Source organism: Oncorhynchus kisutch, linkage group LG8, assembly GCF_002021735.2.
Source record: "Oncorhynchus kisutch isolate 150728-3 linkage group LG8, Okis_V2, whole genome shotgun sequence".
NCBI classification, from domain to species: Eukaryota; Metazoa; Chordata; class Actinopteri; order Salmoniformes; family Salmonidae; genus Oncorhynchus; species Oncorhynchus kisutch.
Window position 1 is genome coordinate 62,434,743 of NC_034181.2, and position 18,211 is coordinate 62,452,953.

At 44.1% G+C, this 18,211-nt stretch overlaps 1 protein-coding gene across 2 annotated transcripts in view; it reads left to right on the top strand.

The window, feature by feature from the left end:
• Positions 1-18,211, top strand: part of LOC109895276 (amyloid-beta A4 precursor protein-binding family A member 2) — a 77,435-nt gene that overhangs the window by 40,744 nt on the left and 18,480 nt on the right. For both annotated transcript variants that reach the window (XM_031830792.1, XM_031830791.1), the window contains exons 3-4: positions 14,263-15,609; positions 17,674-17,754. In XM_031830792.1, the coding sequence (XP_031686652.1) occupies positions 14,284-15,609; positions 17,674-17,754 (1,407 nt within the window). In that variant the 5' untranslated portion in view covers positions 14,263-14,283. The remainder of the gene's footprint in view (positions 1-14,262; positions 15,610-17,673; positions 17,755-18,211) is intronic.

Consider the following 18,211-nt stretch of genomic DNA (forward strand, 5'->3'; position numbering starts at 1 on the left):
GAACTTACTCCAGAGGAACTTCTCCCTGAATTTCTCCTTTTTAAAGTCTCATTTTTCCAGCTGACTACGTTTCGTGACTTTAATTTAATCTTTAATGACTCTGGCATGCTTGATAAAGCAAGTCATTAAAATGTGTTGTAAAGGCGTCGGCTCACCACTGTCCAACAGAAGAAGGAGCACAGGCCCACTCGTGCTGCTCTCTCCTCTCCTCTCCACTTTACATTTAGAGGACCAATAGCATCTAGAAATACCCATGTAACTGATTTTTCAAAACCGATTTGTTGCAGTTAAATACCATGATGATGTTTGCCATCCCATCCCCATGACATACTACTTTAATGATAATGAGCTTATTAGTGATGGCATCAATATAGGGTACAATTTATATTCCAAGAAGATTGTGACTACGATGACATGGCGATTGACTATGCTCCGCTGCTCTGAATTCCAGTAGTAAAATCCATATGGCAGTACTTATCAGCCAATGATATGCTAGAGAGTTACTGTTGCTAGCGTTGTAAAGCACCCTGGAAAAACACTGTGGGCTCTGCTCTGTTCGGCTCCACCATTGTTTAAGCCGGTTGTTTGCTTTGCTGGAATAAACACAATGGGCAGCACTTAGGGCTTGAGGTACAGCCATTAGTATTCCTCAGGCCTCTGCTCCTCACACAGAGGGATGTGGTGGTCCCTGCCTTACTGAATGCCTCCCTGCCTCGCTTCCGTCTCCTCTGCCCTAAGGCACAGGAATCGGCAGGGACCCAGTCCAAGTCCCCTCACTCGTGAGCGACGGAGGAGAGGTAAATGGAGGCATTTGTCAGCCAAACAGGGAAGGTGCCACAGACTATTTGGAAGCTGTAGCTTCAGTAAGTCTCTTCATATGAGGAAGCCAGTGAGTGCTCTTCCACAGATATACATTCAGTAAGTCTCTTCATATGAAGCCAGTGAGTGCTCTTCCCCAGATATACTGTACATTCAGTAAGTCTCTTCATATGAAGCCAGTGAGTGCTCTTCCCCAGATATACATTCAGTAAGTCTCTTCATATGAAGCCAGTGAGTGCTCTTCCCCAGATATACATTCAGTAAGTCTCTTCATATGAAGCCAGTGAGTGCTCTTCCCCAGATATACATTCAGTAAGTCTCTTCATATGAAGCCAGTGAGTGCTCTTCAACAGATATACATTCAGTAAGTCTCTTCATATGAGGAAGCCAGTGAGTACTCTTCCCCAGCTGAGTCTCTCTCAAATCACTCTATTGAGATGTGGCACGGAGTCTGAGCGCTGAGCGAACCGGGCTCTGCAGGAGAGGGATCATCTCACGGGGACCAACACATCCCCCTGCTTATCACGCTCTCCCTTGTTCAGTTCTCTGCTCATTACCACTTGATTGGCTTATTTGCGTCCTTCATTCACTTTCAGGACTGTGTCCATTCTCTTTTAGTCGTCTTGGTACTGGTAGCTTATACTGTACCAGGGATAAGAGGTTCACAGTGGAATGGTGGTGCAGGGACTGATAATGACTGTATGGGTCCATGTATTAATTATTATATTATGACTGAATCTCTGTGTGCTATGCTTCAACCTTGATGGGCCAGTGGCAGGGTGAAATGAGTGTGTCTCAGTTTGTACCATCACCATGCCCTGAGGCTGCTGCAGTCACAGTCATCATGCAGGTCCACCTCTGCACTGGGACCTCAGCTGGTTCACACTAATGACAGCTTTCTCTCTATCGCCTGCAGGAAGTTGTGTGCCTGACTGTAACTCAAGGGCCAGACAAAGGGCTCTAAATTTAACAACCCCCCCCCCCCCCCCCCCACACGCACGCACACACACACACACAAGGGCTGCTGAAGAGGAAGACAAATCTTCCCTCAATACACCAACCTTGCTTCCTGTGTCTGTACAGTATATATGGGAATATTCCACAGACTTAATTATAGTCTATTATAAATGTGTTTATTGTTATCAGTCAATCCAAGATTTCACCTGGAGTGAAAATATTTCAAGGAAAACCATATAAACAATGTTCATAGTAAAGAAGTAAAACAATAACCATGGATGCTAACTGTAATGATGGTGCAGGGAAATGCAGGGAACATACAGTTTGTATTAGATATCTGCCTGTAGATGCTCTCTGGGGATCATTGGCCTTCAAGGAGTTTTCACCCAATCAGGTGTTGTGTGGAACCTATTGTTTTATTCATATCTTCTACCCAAACATATACAGTTCCAGTCAAAAGTTTAGACACACCTACTCATTCAATGTTTTTTCTTTATTTTTACTATTTTCTACATTGTGGTATAGTAGTGAAGACATCACAACTATGAAATAACATATATGGAATCATGTAGTAACCAAAAAAGTGTTAAACAGATCAAAATATAATTTTGATTTTTAGATTCTTCAAAGTAGCCACCATTTGCCTTGATGACAGCTTTGCACGCGCTTGGCATTCTCTCAACCAGCTTCACCTGGAATGCTTTTTCAACAGTCTTGAAGGAGTCCCCACATATGCTGAGCACTTGTTTGCTTCATTTCCTTCAATCTGCGGTCCAACTCATCCCAAACCATCTCAATTGGGTTGAGGTCAGTTGATTGTGGAGGCCAGGTCATCTGATACAGCACTCCATCACTCTCCTTCTTGGTAAAATAGCCCTTACACAGCCTGGAGGTGTGGCTAATTTTCCTGTTGAAAAACTAATGATAGTCCAACTAAGCGCAAACCAGATGGGATGGTGTATCGCTGCAGAATGCTGTGGTCGCCATGCTGGTTAATTGTGCCTTGCATTCTAAATAAATCACAGACCGTGTCACCAGCAAAGCAGTCCCACACCATCACACCTCCTCCTCCATGCTTCACGGTGGGAACCACACATGTGGAGATCATCCGTTCACCCACTCTGCGTCTCACAAAGACACGGCGGTTGGAACCGAAAATCTCAAATTTGTACTCATCAGACCAAAGGACAGATTTCCACCGGTCTAATGTCCAATGCTTGTGTTTCTTGGCCCAAGCAAGTCTCTTCTTCTCATTGGTGTCCTTTGAGTTTGAGTTTATTTTATTTTTTACAGGGACAGTGCACATTTAATCAGCGTTTCAGTAAAAGTGCCGGTTTTAGCCAGACGGCTAATTTTCAACCGCAGTCCCTGGGAAGGTTATTAAAAACAATTACAATATAGACAATAGCAACAGGACAAGCAAGACATAGCATACAGACAGAGCATACAGACAGAGCAACATAGAACAAAAAGCAGCAAGACAAAATTCATAAAGGCAACAAAGTGTTTCCACACCTCACAAGCTACAGACAACAGACATGGAAAGCGGCAACACACAGCTAGGGACCATGTTCACAGATCTGATTGACCTTTAGCCATGTCTTCAAGCATTTTGTGAAAGTGTAATATGTGGTGCAGTTATGTGTGTCTGGCAGTGTATTCCAGAAATGGGAAGCTCTCACAGAGAAAACGGATTTACTAAAGGTGTTTTTCCTTAAGGGAACTATACAGTCACCTCTCATGGCAGACCTTGTGGATCTGCTGCCATATGTTTGGGTTTTCTGTTTAACAAAAATACTGAGTGGAGGGGGAGCTAGGCCATTTAGGATCTTGAATACAAGACATGTATTGCACATCGGTGTATTGCACAAGATTTTCCCAACTCAGGAGCTCATGCTTTCTGAGGATGTAACAGTGATGATGGCTATTGGGCTTCCTATCAAGCATTTTGAGAGCCTGTTTGTAGACAGACTGAATAGGTCTTAATGTTGTACAGCAAGCTTGGGCCTAACTAGTCAAGCAGTATGTTAAGTGGGGGAGTATCATAGATTTGAAGTACAGTTTTGCTACCTCTGTAGTCAAACAATTTCGTATAAATCGGAAATTAGCTAGGTTGAATTTGGTTATTTGAAATTCCTTTTTCACATGCTTTTTAAAAGAGAGTTTGGAATCCAGTATGATGCCAAGGTACTTAAAATCAGATACCACCTGGAGCTTCTCCCCTGACACACAGACATCTGGCTCAGTAGCATCTGTTGCCCCCTTTTTTTTCCCCATTGAGATGCAAACACCAGTCACTGAGCCACTTTGTAACCTGGACCATTACAGTAGTGAGTTCTTGTGCAGCTTGTTGTTTGCTCTTTGCATGCACATATATCACTGTATCATCTGCATACATTTGAACTTCAGACCCAGTACAGACAGAAGGCAGATCATTAATGTACAGGCTGAACTGAGGGACCCCAGTATTGACCCTTGGGGCATGCACACATCATAGCTAAGAGTGGGCGACAGCTCAGTGCTCACTCTGACACACTGAGTTCTGCCTTCAAGGTATGACTTCATCCATCTCAAGGCATCGGGGGAAAAGTTGATCTTGGACAATTTTGTGATGAGAATCTCATGGTTAACTGTATCAAAAGCCTTCCTTAGGTCCAGAAACACAGCCCCACAACCCCCCCTTTTGTCCATCTTGGACTTCACATTTTCCAGAAGAAAGCAGTTGGCCGTTTCTGTGGAGTGTTTCGCTCTGAAACCAAACTGCATGGAGTGTAATGTGAAGGAGCTGTTGTTGAGGTGGGCAATCAGTTGTTCTGCTACATACTTTTCAACAACCTTTGACACCACAGGTAGTATACTAATGGGCCTGTAGTTACTCATGTCAGCAGGGTCGCCTGATTTAAAGATGGCCGTTATTATGACCGACTTCCATACCCTTGGAAACACCCCGAGACCAATAGATGTGTTGGTGACCTTAGTAATGAGGCCAATAAGTGACTCTTTGTAGTTTAAGAAAGGTAGAGTCCAGCCCCAACACATCTTTGGCTTTAGAGTTCTTTAGTGAGCTAATCACCTTGTTCACCTTTGACTCAGAAACCTCCCTTATGATGAAGACAGGTTGAGCATCATTTACTAGCACTGAGCCCAAGAAACCAGTGGAGGGGTTCTGTGTCAGTACCCTGACAGAGTCAATAAAGTAGGAATTGAAGGCTATTGCTATTTCGACCGCATCCTGTGTTCGATTGTTATTCACCATGAGTTCTAGTCTTTTTGCAGTGTTACTATGGTCTTTCCCTGTTAACTTTTTTAGATTATCCCAGATCAGTTTAGAATGTCCCTTTGCTTCACCAATTATGTTAATAAAAACATTTGCCTTGGCCTGTCTTTCTTTCATCACCTTATTTCTCAACATGGTAAACCTACATCTGTCATGCTCTAATTTGGATCTGAGGGCTATTTTTAGAGCATAATCTCATTCTTTCATCAATTTCCAGATTTCTCCATTTAGCCAAGGAAGAGAGCTCTTTTGGCCAGGTTTGGATTTGATTTTCTTTAGAAAACCATTTATTGTAGTCTGGATTGTGGATAGAAAAACCTGACTATCAGCTTCCACGTCTGTATAGGACGAGATCATTCCAGTTAATTCCCTTAATTGCGTTTTCAAAATAGCTTAATTCACTCTTAGGTATTCTTCGTTGATCCGGCTTTCTAACAGTAGAGAGGTTAAACCTGCTCTTAGACAGCTTTCTGGCTATAAGTGTCAGATTATGATCCGATAGCCCAGTAACCATATTGAATTATTTAGTCACTCTCTCTGGTTTATTACTGAACACCAGATAAATCTGTGTTTTAGAGCAACAAGTCACCCTGGTCGGCCCTTTAACTAGCTGTGTAAGGTCAAAGGTATTAGTGATCCGTTTGAGGGTTTTCCTACAAAACTTGTCTTCATAATTAATGTTAAAATCTCCCATTAAGATGACCTCTTTCCCAAAGTCACATTCCCTAAGCATGTTATTCAACTGATCATAAAACACACTTTTGGTGGAAGGTGGCCTTTACATTCCAATAAGGGTAAAAGACATTTGGGGAGACAGTGTAACGTTCACGCCAATACATTCTAGTTCATTATCACATGACCACTCAATTTGTTTACATCGGATATGTTCTTTAACGTAAATCATCAGACACCCTCCTCTTCCTCCAATCCTGTCTCTCCTGAAAACATTGTAGCCAGGCACAATCACAGCAGCATATGGAGAGATTTTATGGAGCCATGTCTCTGAGAGGCAGAGGAAGTCAAGGTTGGAGTCTGTGAGTAGATGTTGAATTTGATCACTTTTTGGAATGACACTACGAATGTTCAAGTGCCCCCCTAGTAGTCCCTTGGGCTTAGCTCGTGGGTCCCAGACGACTCGAGAGTGATTGACACATTGAAAAAAGTAACATTTTCTGTGTTTTCTGATGGCTGGGTTTAGGCCGTTTTTGTTTAGTTTTGATTAGGGGCAGTTCGGTAGCGCAATTAACAATACCTCCCGCCTGCACTGGATGTGGGGAACTAATTTAAACAGCTTGCGTACCAGAAGCAGTGTCAGGGATCGCATATAGCGACTTGGGTATGTTTGAAGAGTCTAAATCTATCCTGGAGCCAGGTGAGTCGAGAGAAACCATGGGACCATAGCACTCACCCACTTCCACAGCGGCGATGATCACTTTAGTAGTGGTTTCTTTGTAGCAATTCGACCATGAAGGCCTGATTCATGCAGTCTCCTCTGAACAGTTGATGTTGAGATGTGTCTGTTACTTGAACTCTGTGAAGCATTTATTTGGGCTGCAATTTCTGAGGCTGATAACTCTAATGAACTTATCCTTTGCAGCAGAGGTAACTCTTTCCTGTGGCGGTCCTCATGAGAGCCAGTTTCATCATAGCACTCAATGGTTTTTGTAACTGCACAAAGCTCTTGACTGATCTTAAAGTAATGATGGACTGTCATTTCTCTTTGCTTATTTGAGCTGTTCTTGCCATAATATGGACTTGGTCTTTTACCAAATAGGGCTATATTCTGTACCCCTACCTTGCCACAACACAACTGATTGGCTCAAATGCATTAAGAAGGAAAGAAATTCTGCAAATAAACTTTTAACAAGGCACACCTGTTAATTGAAATGCATTCCAGGTGACTACCTCATGAAGCTGGTTGAGAGAATGCCAAGAGTGTGCAACGCTGTCATCAAGGCAAATGGTGGCTACTTTGAAAGTACACAGGCATGGAGGTGCAGTAAATCCTCAGCAAATTGTATTATATCTCTCTGCCTGTTAAGTTGAAATCATGCATCATAGCACTGCAGTCTGATGTGTTGGTGATCTAAAGAAATGCATGTGCCTAGGAACAGAGCAACTTTTAACAAGGCACACCAAATGTAATGAAAGGTGTAATGATGCACCTACTCATTTAAGACTCAGGAGCAATTCCCCCATTTTATGATCCATTTTCATCTTTGTTATTTTGCTCAAATCGTACAGTATGTAACATATTTTTGTAGGTGCACAAACACCTGTTTCTTTGTGCTGTAAAATAGTGTGGGGGAGGGGTGCTGGGAATGAGACCATGTCTCTCTGCAATGCACCATAGAGGATGGGTTAATAGATAGTTCACTGTGTTCTGTGCTCACACCGGCTTCTATAAGGACAAGGGGCACTGTACTACTATGGCTGACCTCTGTAAAAGACCCCCCCACCCCATGTTAGTCTCCATCATATAGACCCCCCACCCCCTGTTAGTCTCCATCAAATAGACTGTTTGGTTGTTTAGTTTTGTGCAACTATGAGGCAAAACAGACACCATGTAAACTATATTTTGTCTCCGATGTTTATTGAAAACAAGTAGATTTGCACAATTAGCACTTGTCTTTCAAATCAAATGTATTGGTAAATACACGTGTTTAGCAGATGTTATTGCGGGTGTAGCGAAATGCTTGTAGATGTGAGCAAATACAACGTTACGGTTGTTGGTTAGCTAGCTAGCGTTTTTTTTTTTGCAATATTAGCATAGACAGTTAAAACACCTCAAAACAAGACCGATGGGTATCAAGAACAAGATAAAACAACACACTGTCTTCTGCCCCATTTGAAGCATGCGCATTGTTTTCGTGACTTGTCATGTAACCCATCTGTAGACACTTCCGTTTCTTTGGGTGTCTGTTTGTCATACTTTACCCTATACAGAACAGTGGTGTGTATAAGACTGATCTTAGAACATGATCCTGTCATGTGCGGAGCGGAGTTTGACAGTGGATGTGGATCAATAATCGGATAGGTTTTGCAATGTGAGCAAGATGTAGTGCCAGTTGAAAGGACAGAGAGCTGCAGCGTTCAACGCACCGCAGCGATGGAAGCTGAAAGGACAGAGAGCTGCAACGTTCAACGCACCGCAGCGATGGAAGCTGAAAGGACAGAGAGCTGCAACGTTCAACGCACCGCAGCGATGGAAGCTGAAAGGACCGAGAGCTGCAACGTTCAACGCACCGCAGCGATGGAAGCTGAAAGGACAGAGAGCTGCAACGTTCAACGCACCTCAGCGATGGAAGCTGAAAGGACAGAGAGCTGCAACGTTCAACGCACCTCAGCGATGGAAGCTGAAAGGACAGCGAGCTGCAACGTTCAACACACCGCAGCGATGGAAGCTGAAAGGACCGAGAGCTGCAACGTTCAACGCACCGCAGCGATGGAAGCTGAAAGGACAGAGACAACACACTGCAGCTTGTTTGGAAAGGAAGTGATTAAAGCCATCCTATTGGGGTTTACAAAGGAGGCGTTTTATATATCTAATCAAACAAGCGCTAAAGTGCAATTACTAGCGTGATTAGGGCCAATTAGTTGGGATCCATTTCACTGTTGTTGCCTGCAATACGAAATAGGGTCTGCCAATGCCACTGTCTCTCTGTTAACACCAGTTTTGTTTTAATTTTGTCGGTGATGTACTTCCAGCAAACTATAGGCTCATTTATATATATCCTGTAGAATACAAACATAATTGTTTCCTTGTCGTCAAGTTAAGTGTTAGAATGGTTGTGCTGCTGTGAAAGAAACGGATCAACCTCCTTCACAGGTAGATCCAGCAAGTCATTAAGAAAAGCATGGGCATGGACAGTAGTTGTGTTACACAAGGATACTGCATACGCTCGAATATCACGAGGGAACAGCCATAGAGAAGCCACTTTGATATTCCTCTCTTGACATACATATTAGAATGTCCTAATTATAGGAAGCACAAGGGGGAAAACTTCTCTATTGTACTGTCGTGCTGTTTTTATGAGCTTTCCAGTCATTCCTCACTGTGATGCTCATAGTCACTATTCTAATGAAGGCTGCTTGTTTAAAAAGGACCAACAGTGATTTTGTACCAGGGTTTAGTCATCAGGCCTGTCACATATTTTACTGCAATCAGATGATAGAGAATTGGGACTTGGACACAATAGGCATGTGGCACTGGCTGGTGTCAGGATTCACATTGACATGGTGATGTGTCGTTCAGGGGAGAACATCTTTGTGAGAGTAGATGTCTATGGGAAAATCAATTCATTTTGAATTAGGGGTGTACCAGGGGACAGAATACAAATTTTCCTGAACAGGTAGGACAGATTTCTAATGTATTTGTTGTGATAGGTCGTCATTCACATGGTAATGTATTCAAATTCAATAAAAGCTGTCAAAAGTCTGTAATTCATACGGTTCAGCCCAAACAAAACAGAATTTGGGAAAGCTATTTGGGGACTGGGAGGATTGAATGGTTCACACCTCAGAAATTCTATTGAGAGGTAGGTAGACACGCAGACACTCTGCACATACAAAATAGATCCAGGCAGAATATATTGAAGGAGAGGAAAAACATACACACTCTTGGTAGAAACACTCAGTCAACAGATTTATCCAGGGGTCCTGTGGTGGATTTATTCAGAACCAAACAAAGAGGAGGTGAAAGGTCATTGGTACCCATAGGAGGCAGTTACTCTTAGCTACCAGTAATTGCCCATTGGGAGTGGCAAGGCGGGAGGGGCTGGGCTGGCTGCTAGAGCATGCTGGGAAGAATAGGGGGAGCAGGGAGGAGGAGGAGAGCAGCTGGTGGGGGATGGGGTAAGGCAGGGCTATATGCCTGTATCACTACAAGCCTGGCCTTATTCAACACTACTACTGCTCAGGACCAGAGACAGAGGTAGGACATATTTTAAAAAAAATGTTATTTAACCTTTATTTAACTAGGCAAGTCAGTGAAGAACAAATTCTGCTGAGCCAATTGTGCGCCACCCTATGGGTCTCCCTATCACGCCCGGATGTGATACAGCGTGGATTTGAACCAGGGACTGTAGTGAAGCCTCTTGCACTGAGATGCAGGTGCCTTAGACCGCTGTGCCACTCAGGTGCCTAAAGTTAAATATAGTTCCTCCACATTATTTTTGCTCTTTATGAGTCTCTGCCAGTCAGATATCTACAGAATGTGCCGTTATCACATTTCTTATTGTACCCACTATAACGAACGCTGGGTTGAATGGGGAATCATGTGTTCTGTATATGTGTTTGAACTTGCTCTCCCCATAGACTTTCCAGTGAACAGCCTCTTTGTCTAGCAACAGCATCAGCAGTATTGCTCCGAGTCAGTCACCTGAATGGATGGCCATAATGTGGGTTGTGACTGTGAATGTGTGCTTCTGGAGCGATACCTTGTCCACCCCCTAGACACAGCCTCCTGACGGACAGGGAGATAGGGAGAGGGTCGGAGTGGGGGTAATTAGCCGTTGCAATCACCTGTGATGGAAAGCGTAATTATAGGCCGTGAGAGAGAGAAGAGGGGAAAGGAACAACAAAATCCCCTCAGAGAGCAGCCAGTTGTTAGTGGCAACTGGTGGAGATGAGACCGGTGGAAGGAACATAGAGGAGAGAAAGTGGGACACCAGGTCACTCTTTAAATCGCAGTATTGTATTACACATCTAATGTTTTGTGCCGGCACTCGTCTTCACAGCCGCGTGTGTGTGTGTGTGTGTGTCCTCTATTAATGGCTTCTCACGTGATTTATACCATCCCTTCGCTGTTTAATAGCTTTTTAATGAGATTGTTGAATTTGTTTAGGGCCCTACGTGCAGAAGCACCAGAAATACCCCAACGTAATCTCTCCCCGCTCGCCTCGTGGCCACAACCTAACAATGATTCAAGCTATCTGAATTAGGAGAATGATCCCAATCTCCCAGGCGAGCCATTCTCCACCCTGCGGTGTGCAGATCAATACCAGTCCAGATACTCTGGGAGACTGAACATCTCGCCAGTCTCTCCCGATCTAGGAGTGAATATTCACAGGCCTCTGTGTAGAGATGACCTCCATTTGACTATTGATTGTATGACTGTCAAAGTCCAATTAGCTTAAGGTAAAGGCAGCCTCCCTCTTTGTTTCATTCTCTTGCCTCAGACGTTTGTCCGCAGGCCAAACACAACTCAATGCAAAGCGCTGTATTGAGCAGAGTTCTGTATTTTGTCAAACCTAATGCAGTAGTGCTAAGTAAGCACTTAATTGTGGGTGTGGGTGTAAGCTACTCGAGAACCTGTCTGCCTCCAATAGCAGTAATTGATCAGGTCTTTCGGTGGTGAAGAGTTCGCAGGTTGAGCGAAAGAGAGAGCGGCATTTGTGTTCAGCAGGGGAATCAATGTGCATCAGCCATTTGTAAAGGCATGGATGCTATATGTTAGGAGGAGTTAGATCTAACTTAGAGGTATGCACAGACTCTTTGTTTTGTCAGACTAGTTCTCCTGATCTTTACCACAGTGAGGTGCCCATGATGGTTGTTTGGAGCGGTGTTCCCATACTGAGATCAATGCTTCTACAATGCTAGCTGTAATATGCTGGGGACTCCTGGGGCTAGATGTGGTTTCACATGAGGTGTGTGTGTGGTTAAACGCTTTCATATTGCAGATAGATTGTGGCTTCCATCATTGTAATTGTCTCCATCATTTACAATCCCCCATAAACTGTGTATCGTTTTTGTAAATACATACAGTACCAGTCAAAAGTTTGGACACACCTACTCATTCAAGGGCTTTTCTTAATTTTTACTATTTTCTACATTGTAGAATAATAGTGAAGACATCAACTTTGAAATAACACATATGGAATCATGTAGTAACCAAAAAAGTGTTAAATCAAAATATATTTTATATTTGAGATTCTTCAAAGTAGCCACCCTTTGCCTTGATGACAGCTTTGCACACTCTTGGCATTCTCTCAACCAGCTTCATGAGGAATGGTTTTCCATCATTCTTGAAGAAGTTCCCACATATGCTGAGCACTTGTTGGCCTCTTTTCCTTCACTCTGTGGTCCAACTCATCCCAAACTATCTCATTTGGCTTGAGGTCGGGTGATCGTGGATGGCCGGTCATCTGATGCAGCACTCCATCACGCTCCTTCTTGGTCAAATAGCCCTTACACAGCCTGGAGGTGTTTTGGGTCATTGTCCTGTTGAAAAACAAATGCTAGTCCCACTAAGCGCAAACCAGATGGGATGGTGTAGTGCTGCAGAATGCTGTGGTAGCCATGCTGGTTAAGTGTGCCTTGAATTCTAATAAATCACCAACAGTGTCACCAGCAAAGCACCCCCACACCATCACACCTCCTTTTATATGCTTCACAGAGGGAACCACACATGCGGAGATCATCTGTTCACATACTCTCTCACTGCCCATAATTAATCATCCATTCACCTACTCTCCAACCGTTTCACAAAGACACAACGGTTGGAACCAAAAATCAAAAATTTGGACTCATCAGACCAAAGGACAGATTTCCACCTGTGTAATGTCCATTGCTCGCATTTCTTGGCCCAAGCAAGTCTCTTCTTATTATTGGTGTCCTTTAGTAGTGTTTTCTTTGCAGCAATTTGACCATGAAGCCCTGAACAGTTGATGTTGAGATGTGTCTGTTACTTGAACTCTGTGAAGCATTTATTTGGGCTGCAATCTGAGGTGCAGTTAACTTTATTGAACTTATCCTCTGCAGCAGAGGTAACTCTGGATCTTCCTTTCATGTGGAGGTCCTCATGCAGGCCAGTTTCATCATAGCGCTTGATGGTTTTTGCGACTGCACTTGAAGTGACTATAAATGTTCTTGAAATGTTCCGTATTGACTGACCTTCATGTCGTAAAGTAATGATGGACTGTTGTTTATCTTTGCTTATTTGAGTTGTTCTTAATATGGACCTATTTGATAAAATACCATCTTCTTTGTGCCACCCCTACCTTGTCACGTCACAACACAATGGCTCCAACGCGTTAAGAAGGAAAGAAATTCCACAAATGAACTTTTAAGGCACACCTGTTATTTGAAATGCATTCCAGGTGACTACCTCATGAAGCTGGTTGAGAGAATGCCAAGAGTGAGCAAAGCTGTCATCAAGGCAAAGGGCTACTAGATGGCTACTTTGAAGAATCTCAAATATAAAATATATTTAGATTTCTGTAACACTTTTTGGGTTACAACATGATTCCATGTGTTATTTCATAGTTTTGATGTCTTCACTTATATTCTACAATTGTCTTAAATTAAGAAAAACCCTTGAATGAGTAGGTGTGTCCACACTGTGTGTGTATGTATGTATATATATATGTATATGTATTTATATATTTATATATTTGATATATATATTTTTATATATATATATATATATATATATATATATATATATATATATATATATATATATATATATATATATATATATATATATATTATAGATGGGAGGGGTTGAGGGTAGCTGAAGGATGGGACTAAAAACAAACAAAAGATAACTATTGTAAAATATACTGTGTCCGTAAAACGTATATTGTATTTATAAGTATTTATAAGCTGGAAGTAGAAACCTAAGTGTTGTTGTCCATTAGTTTACTCCAATTAGGGGAGGTAGGGTTATTTTATATATATATATATATATATCTGCAGAATCTGCAGAGCTGGGATGGTTGTACCCCCCATTTATATAACATTCTATTGATTGCAAGAATTTTGTATAATAATTTTAATCGAAAAACTTACGTTTTGTATCGAGTGGTTTTGTGTATCAGTTCTTAAACCATGTGTCAACTATTTTGCAATCTATGTGGCACAGCTGTCAATATTTGGTCCTTAAATTAAACTGGTATACTTTTTTATTGATCACAATTTCTTTAACCAATTTTGGTCTTTGACGCAGGGCCGACAGACAAGTTCCTTACCTCCTCCCCCTTCCACTTGCCTCTTCCATTTTTGAGGTAATGCTGCAATTAGTTGGTTGTAATTTTGGGTAGAACGGTGGGTTAATGCCTTTATTGGTTCCCTCAGTGCGTAACACTTCCAACACGGTTCATCTTTGTAGCCTTCCTGCACTGTATTTCATTGAAATGTTATTTGTGATGATTGAACTGTGGCAGTATAGCTCTAATGGTGTGGTTCTGTCTTTTTGCGTTCTGTAGGACTGAGGACAGTTGAGATGCATGGCCTGTAAGCAGCCAGCGCCAGTGATGGCTCATAGGAAGAGGCCAGGGACCAGCGGCTCCAGCTGCAGCATGGTGGTGCCCCCCGTCCGGCCCCTCTGCCCCGCCGCCTACCCCCCAGAGCAGCACGACCAGGAGCATGAGGAGGGCCCGGGGGAGGAGGAGGAGGTCCACTACTGCCGCCAGCAGGGCCTGGAGCCAGAGCTGACGGACAGCCGGCCAGCCACACCTACTACACCTGACCTGGAACACGAGCATGAACACAGCCATGACCATGATCACCCAGACTGCCGCGACCATGATGACCACAGTCACAGCGACGACCATGCAGAGTGCCATGGCCACGAGCATGCAGACTGTCATGGTCACGATCACGGTCACAGTCACGACGACGTAGACTGCCATAACCACGGCCACATCAATGACCACGACCATGCAGGCTGTCACGGCCACCGTCACGACCACGCTGACAGCCTGGACGGAGACTCCAGCTCTGACTATGTGAACAACACCTCGGAGGAGGAGGACTATGATGAAGGTCTGCCGGAGGAGGACGAGGGCGTCACCTACTACATCCGCTACTGCCCTGAGGATGACAGCTACCTGGAGGGCAGCATGGACTGCAACGAGGCCGAGGCTGACTACACGGCCAGCACCGTGCAGCACATCCGGGCTGAGCCCCCGGGCGACACAGACGAGTGCCAGGAAGCGGTGGAGGAGTGGGCGGAGGGAGAAGGAGGGGTGGAGGTGGGGGAGGTGCGCTCTGAGGTGGTGGAGCAGGTTCCAGATGAACAGATCTACAACGTCCTGGACCACCACCCCCACCCTGCCGCCGTCCTGCACGAGTCCCCCCCACCCACAGAGGAGGAAGAAGAGGAGGAGGAGAGAGCTGGGGTTGCCTACACTGGACCCTACTATGGCCCAGAGGAGGACAATGGGAACTCCATGGTTCACATACCGCGGTCTCCATACCGTGGCCGTAAGGTGGTAGTGGAGGGGGAGACTGGGGAGGAGGCGGAGGAGGACATTGACCAGATAGTGGCAGAGATCAAGATGAGTATGAGCATGGGTAGTCTGAGCAGTGGTGGCACTGACCAGAGCCCTGACGAGCTGGTGCAAGACAGTGTACCCAGTGATTACCACCCTCCTGAGGCCCACGCCAAGCCTGAGCCTGCCCCCTACACCCCAACCCCACACCGCCACGACAGCAGACCCAAGTCCCTCAACCTCCCCTCCTCCACACGGCACAACAACCCTGAGCTCCAGAGGGGCTTCAAGGTTCGCTCCCGCACCCCGGAGGAGCGACATCAGTGGGCTCAAGAACAGGTGAGAGGGAGAGGCCATTTTGATGGGTATTTTCTATACACACTCATTGAATCTCCTCTATTGAAATGATGTGAATGACAAGTCAGACATACAGTTAAGGTGATGTGTTGAGAAGGTTGTCAGAGTATGAATCCAACGTTTAATCTTCCAAATGTTACAGGGAGATGAAGGGCACAGTGATCAAAGTCATTTTCAGACTACATTTTTCCAATCCAAAATGTCTAATGCCTCTAACACGGCCTCTCCCGGATAAACATGACTTGGGTTTTTATTCGTCTAGATGTTGGGGCATTTACCAAAGTATCCATTTTAGGACTAAACCAACCCTTAATCCATGGTCCTCTTCCTTTACACTCTACCTGAGTGGAGGGAGAGATCTGTATAGACTAACGTTATATATTCAAGGTCAAATCGGGGCTGCTTATATTTGTCCCGTTTCACACGTGCATAAGTGTGTAACCTGTACAGTGTGTGGTGAAATGAAAATTGATTTTTTATTTTTTTTGCATATCCCACTCCCCCTGAGACACCCTCGGAGAGTGGGGTCACGACATGTGTTTAATACAGTTGGAGACCGCACACAAGAAGTACGGCCAGGTTATGTTCAGATTCTGGAGCAGACCTATGCCATTGGAACTGATTAAAACAAGATTTGTGATAGGGAGATATTTATGATGTGTGAGGTGGTTGACAGGCAGGTTATTGCACTGTAGCTATAGTGCAGCTAGTGAGACCCTTCCCTTCCCCCTGCTGGAGACCCATCCCCCAGCCACAGCCAGGCACCTTGAGCTCCCCTCTCCATCTCCCACGCCCACTGCCCTCATTCAGATCCAGCCTGTTCTTCTATTCCACACAGGCATGCACACACCACACACACACACACACACGCACACACACACACACACACACACACACACACACACACACACACACACACACACACACACACACACACACACACCTCTTCCTGTCCTCCACCAAGCCCCTCTCTGAGTCCAACCATGCTCACCCCCAGCCCAGCCAGATGGTGAGGTGAGGGAAGAGCCTGTGTGTGTGCCCTGCGGTATGGGATGGCAGAATGCTGATACACACCTGCTCCATTGTGTGCATATGTGTTATGCAGAACTGTGTGTATGGTTGTGTTTGTTCTCTTTACTGTGTTGTTGAAGAGAAGTGGGACAAGCCACATAGCTGGATTATATTGGAAGCAAGCACATATTGTGCAGAACAGTCACTGACAACAAAAATAAAACATCTACTGCCCAAACATCTACTGCCCAAACATCTACTGCCCAAACATCTACTGCCCAAACATCTACTGCCCAAACATCTACTGCCCAAACATCTACTGCCCAAACATCTACTGCCCAAACATCTACTGCCCAAACATCTACTGCCCAAACATCTACTGCCCAAACATCTACTGCCCAGGTTAAATTCGGTGACTGTTTGTGATTTTAAGCAGCAGTTGTAGATGTTTTGCAGAATGCTTTCAGTGTTCAGGTACTGTGATTAAGGCTCACTGAAGTGTTTGAAAACATCAGATTCAGGCTGGATACTTCCTCCTTCCTCAGGGCAGAGATTTGTTTTATCCTGTCAAACAAATGGATATAATTATTATTGAATTGCTGTTTGCTCAAGCTGATGTGTAGATGTTGAATACTAATCAGGACTTATGATTGTGTTGTCGCTGTAAAAATAAGGGTTGTTGAGTTATGTAAATTTGAAATGAGAGCAATTTCATAACCTTTCATTTCATAATCTTTACCATGCTTTGCTAAGTAAATGTGAACTGTCAAGACTATAGTGGTACTCAAGACAACATGTTGTCCTGTGTGTATTTCACAGAACTCAATTAATGTCTAATAATAGCATGACCTTATTTTGTTCACGTTACAACTACCCCTTTCTCCGACCCATAGAGAAATGTATCGGACTGTCGCTTCCTGAGGGACCGGTCATTTATTTGTATCTTTTTTCTTCATTTCTACTGTCTGCTTGGAAACGTTTTATTAACTCTGTTTCCCTCTGGTCCCTGTTTAACCCCTGGTTTAACCCCCACAGATGGCCAACGGTGCAGAGCAGCCCAGGAAACAGCAGCGTTCTGACCTCAACGTGCCGCTGGAGAACAACAATGTCCCGGAGGTAAACTGTCTCTGTCTGCAGTCCAAACTGATTGTGACAGATGATATTATGTGGAATACATAACAGTATTATTACTGTCCTATGTTTGTCCTTCAGAGCCCGTGTCATGGGTGTGAAGAGATTTTCTTCAGATAATTTATCATCATATCAAATCAAGCTTAATTTATACAGCAGATTTCAGACATGGAATGCAACACAATGTGCTTTATAGGAAAAACTAATAAAAACAATGAAAATAAAAGCTGTATCGCAGAGCTGTTTGCTTTGCTAGTTAGAGCCTAATGTTAGCTAGCTAACATTGAACCTGGTTGGTTAGCTCCCACCAGATTCAAGCAGGGTAGTAACGACATGATTTGGCACTATGTTCATTGTTGTTTAACTAGCTAACTTTAGCTGGCTGGCTCATTAGCTAACGTTACGTGTGTGATCTTACACATTGTTTACCTAGTTAGGTTCA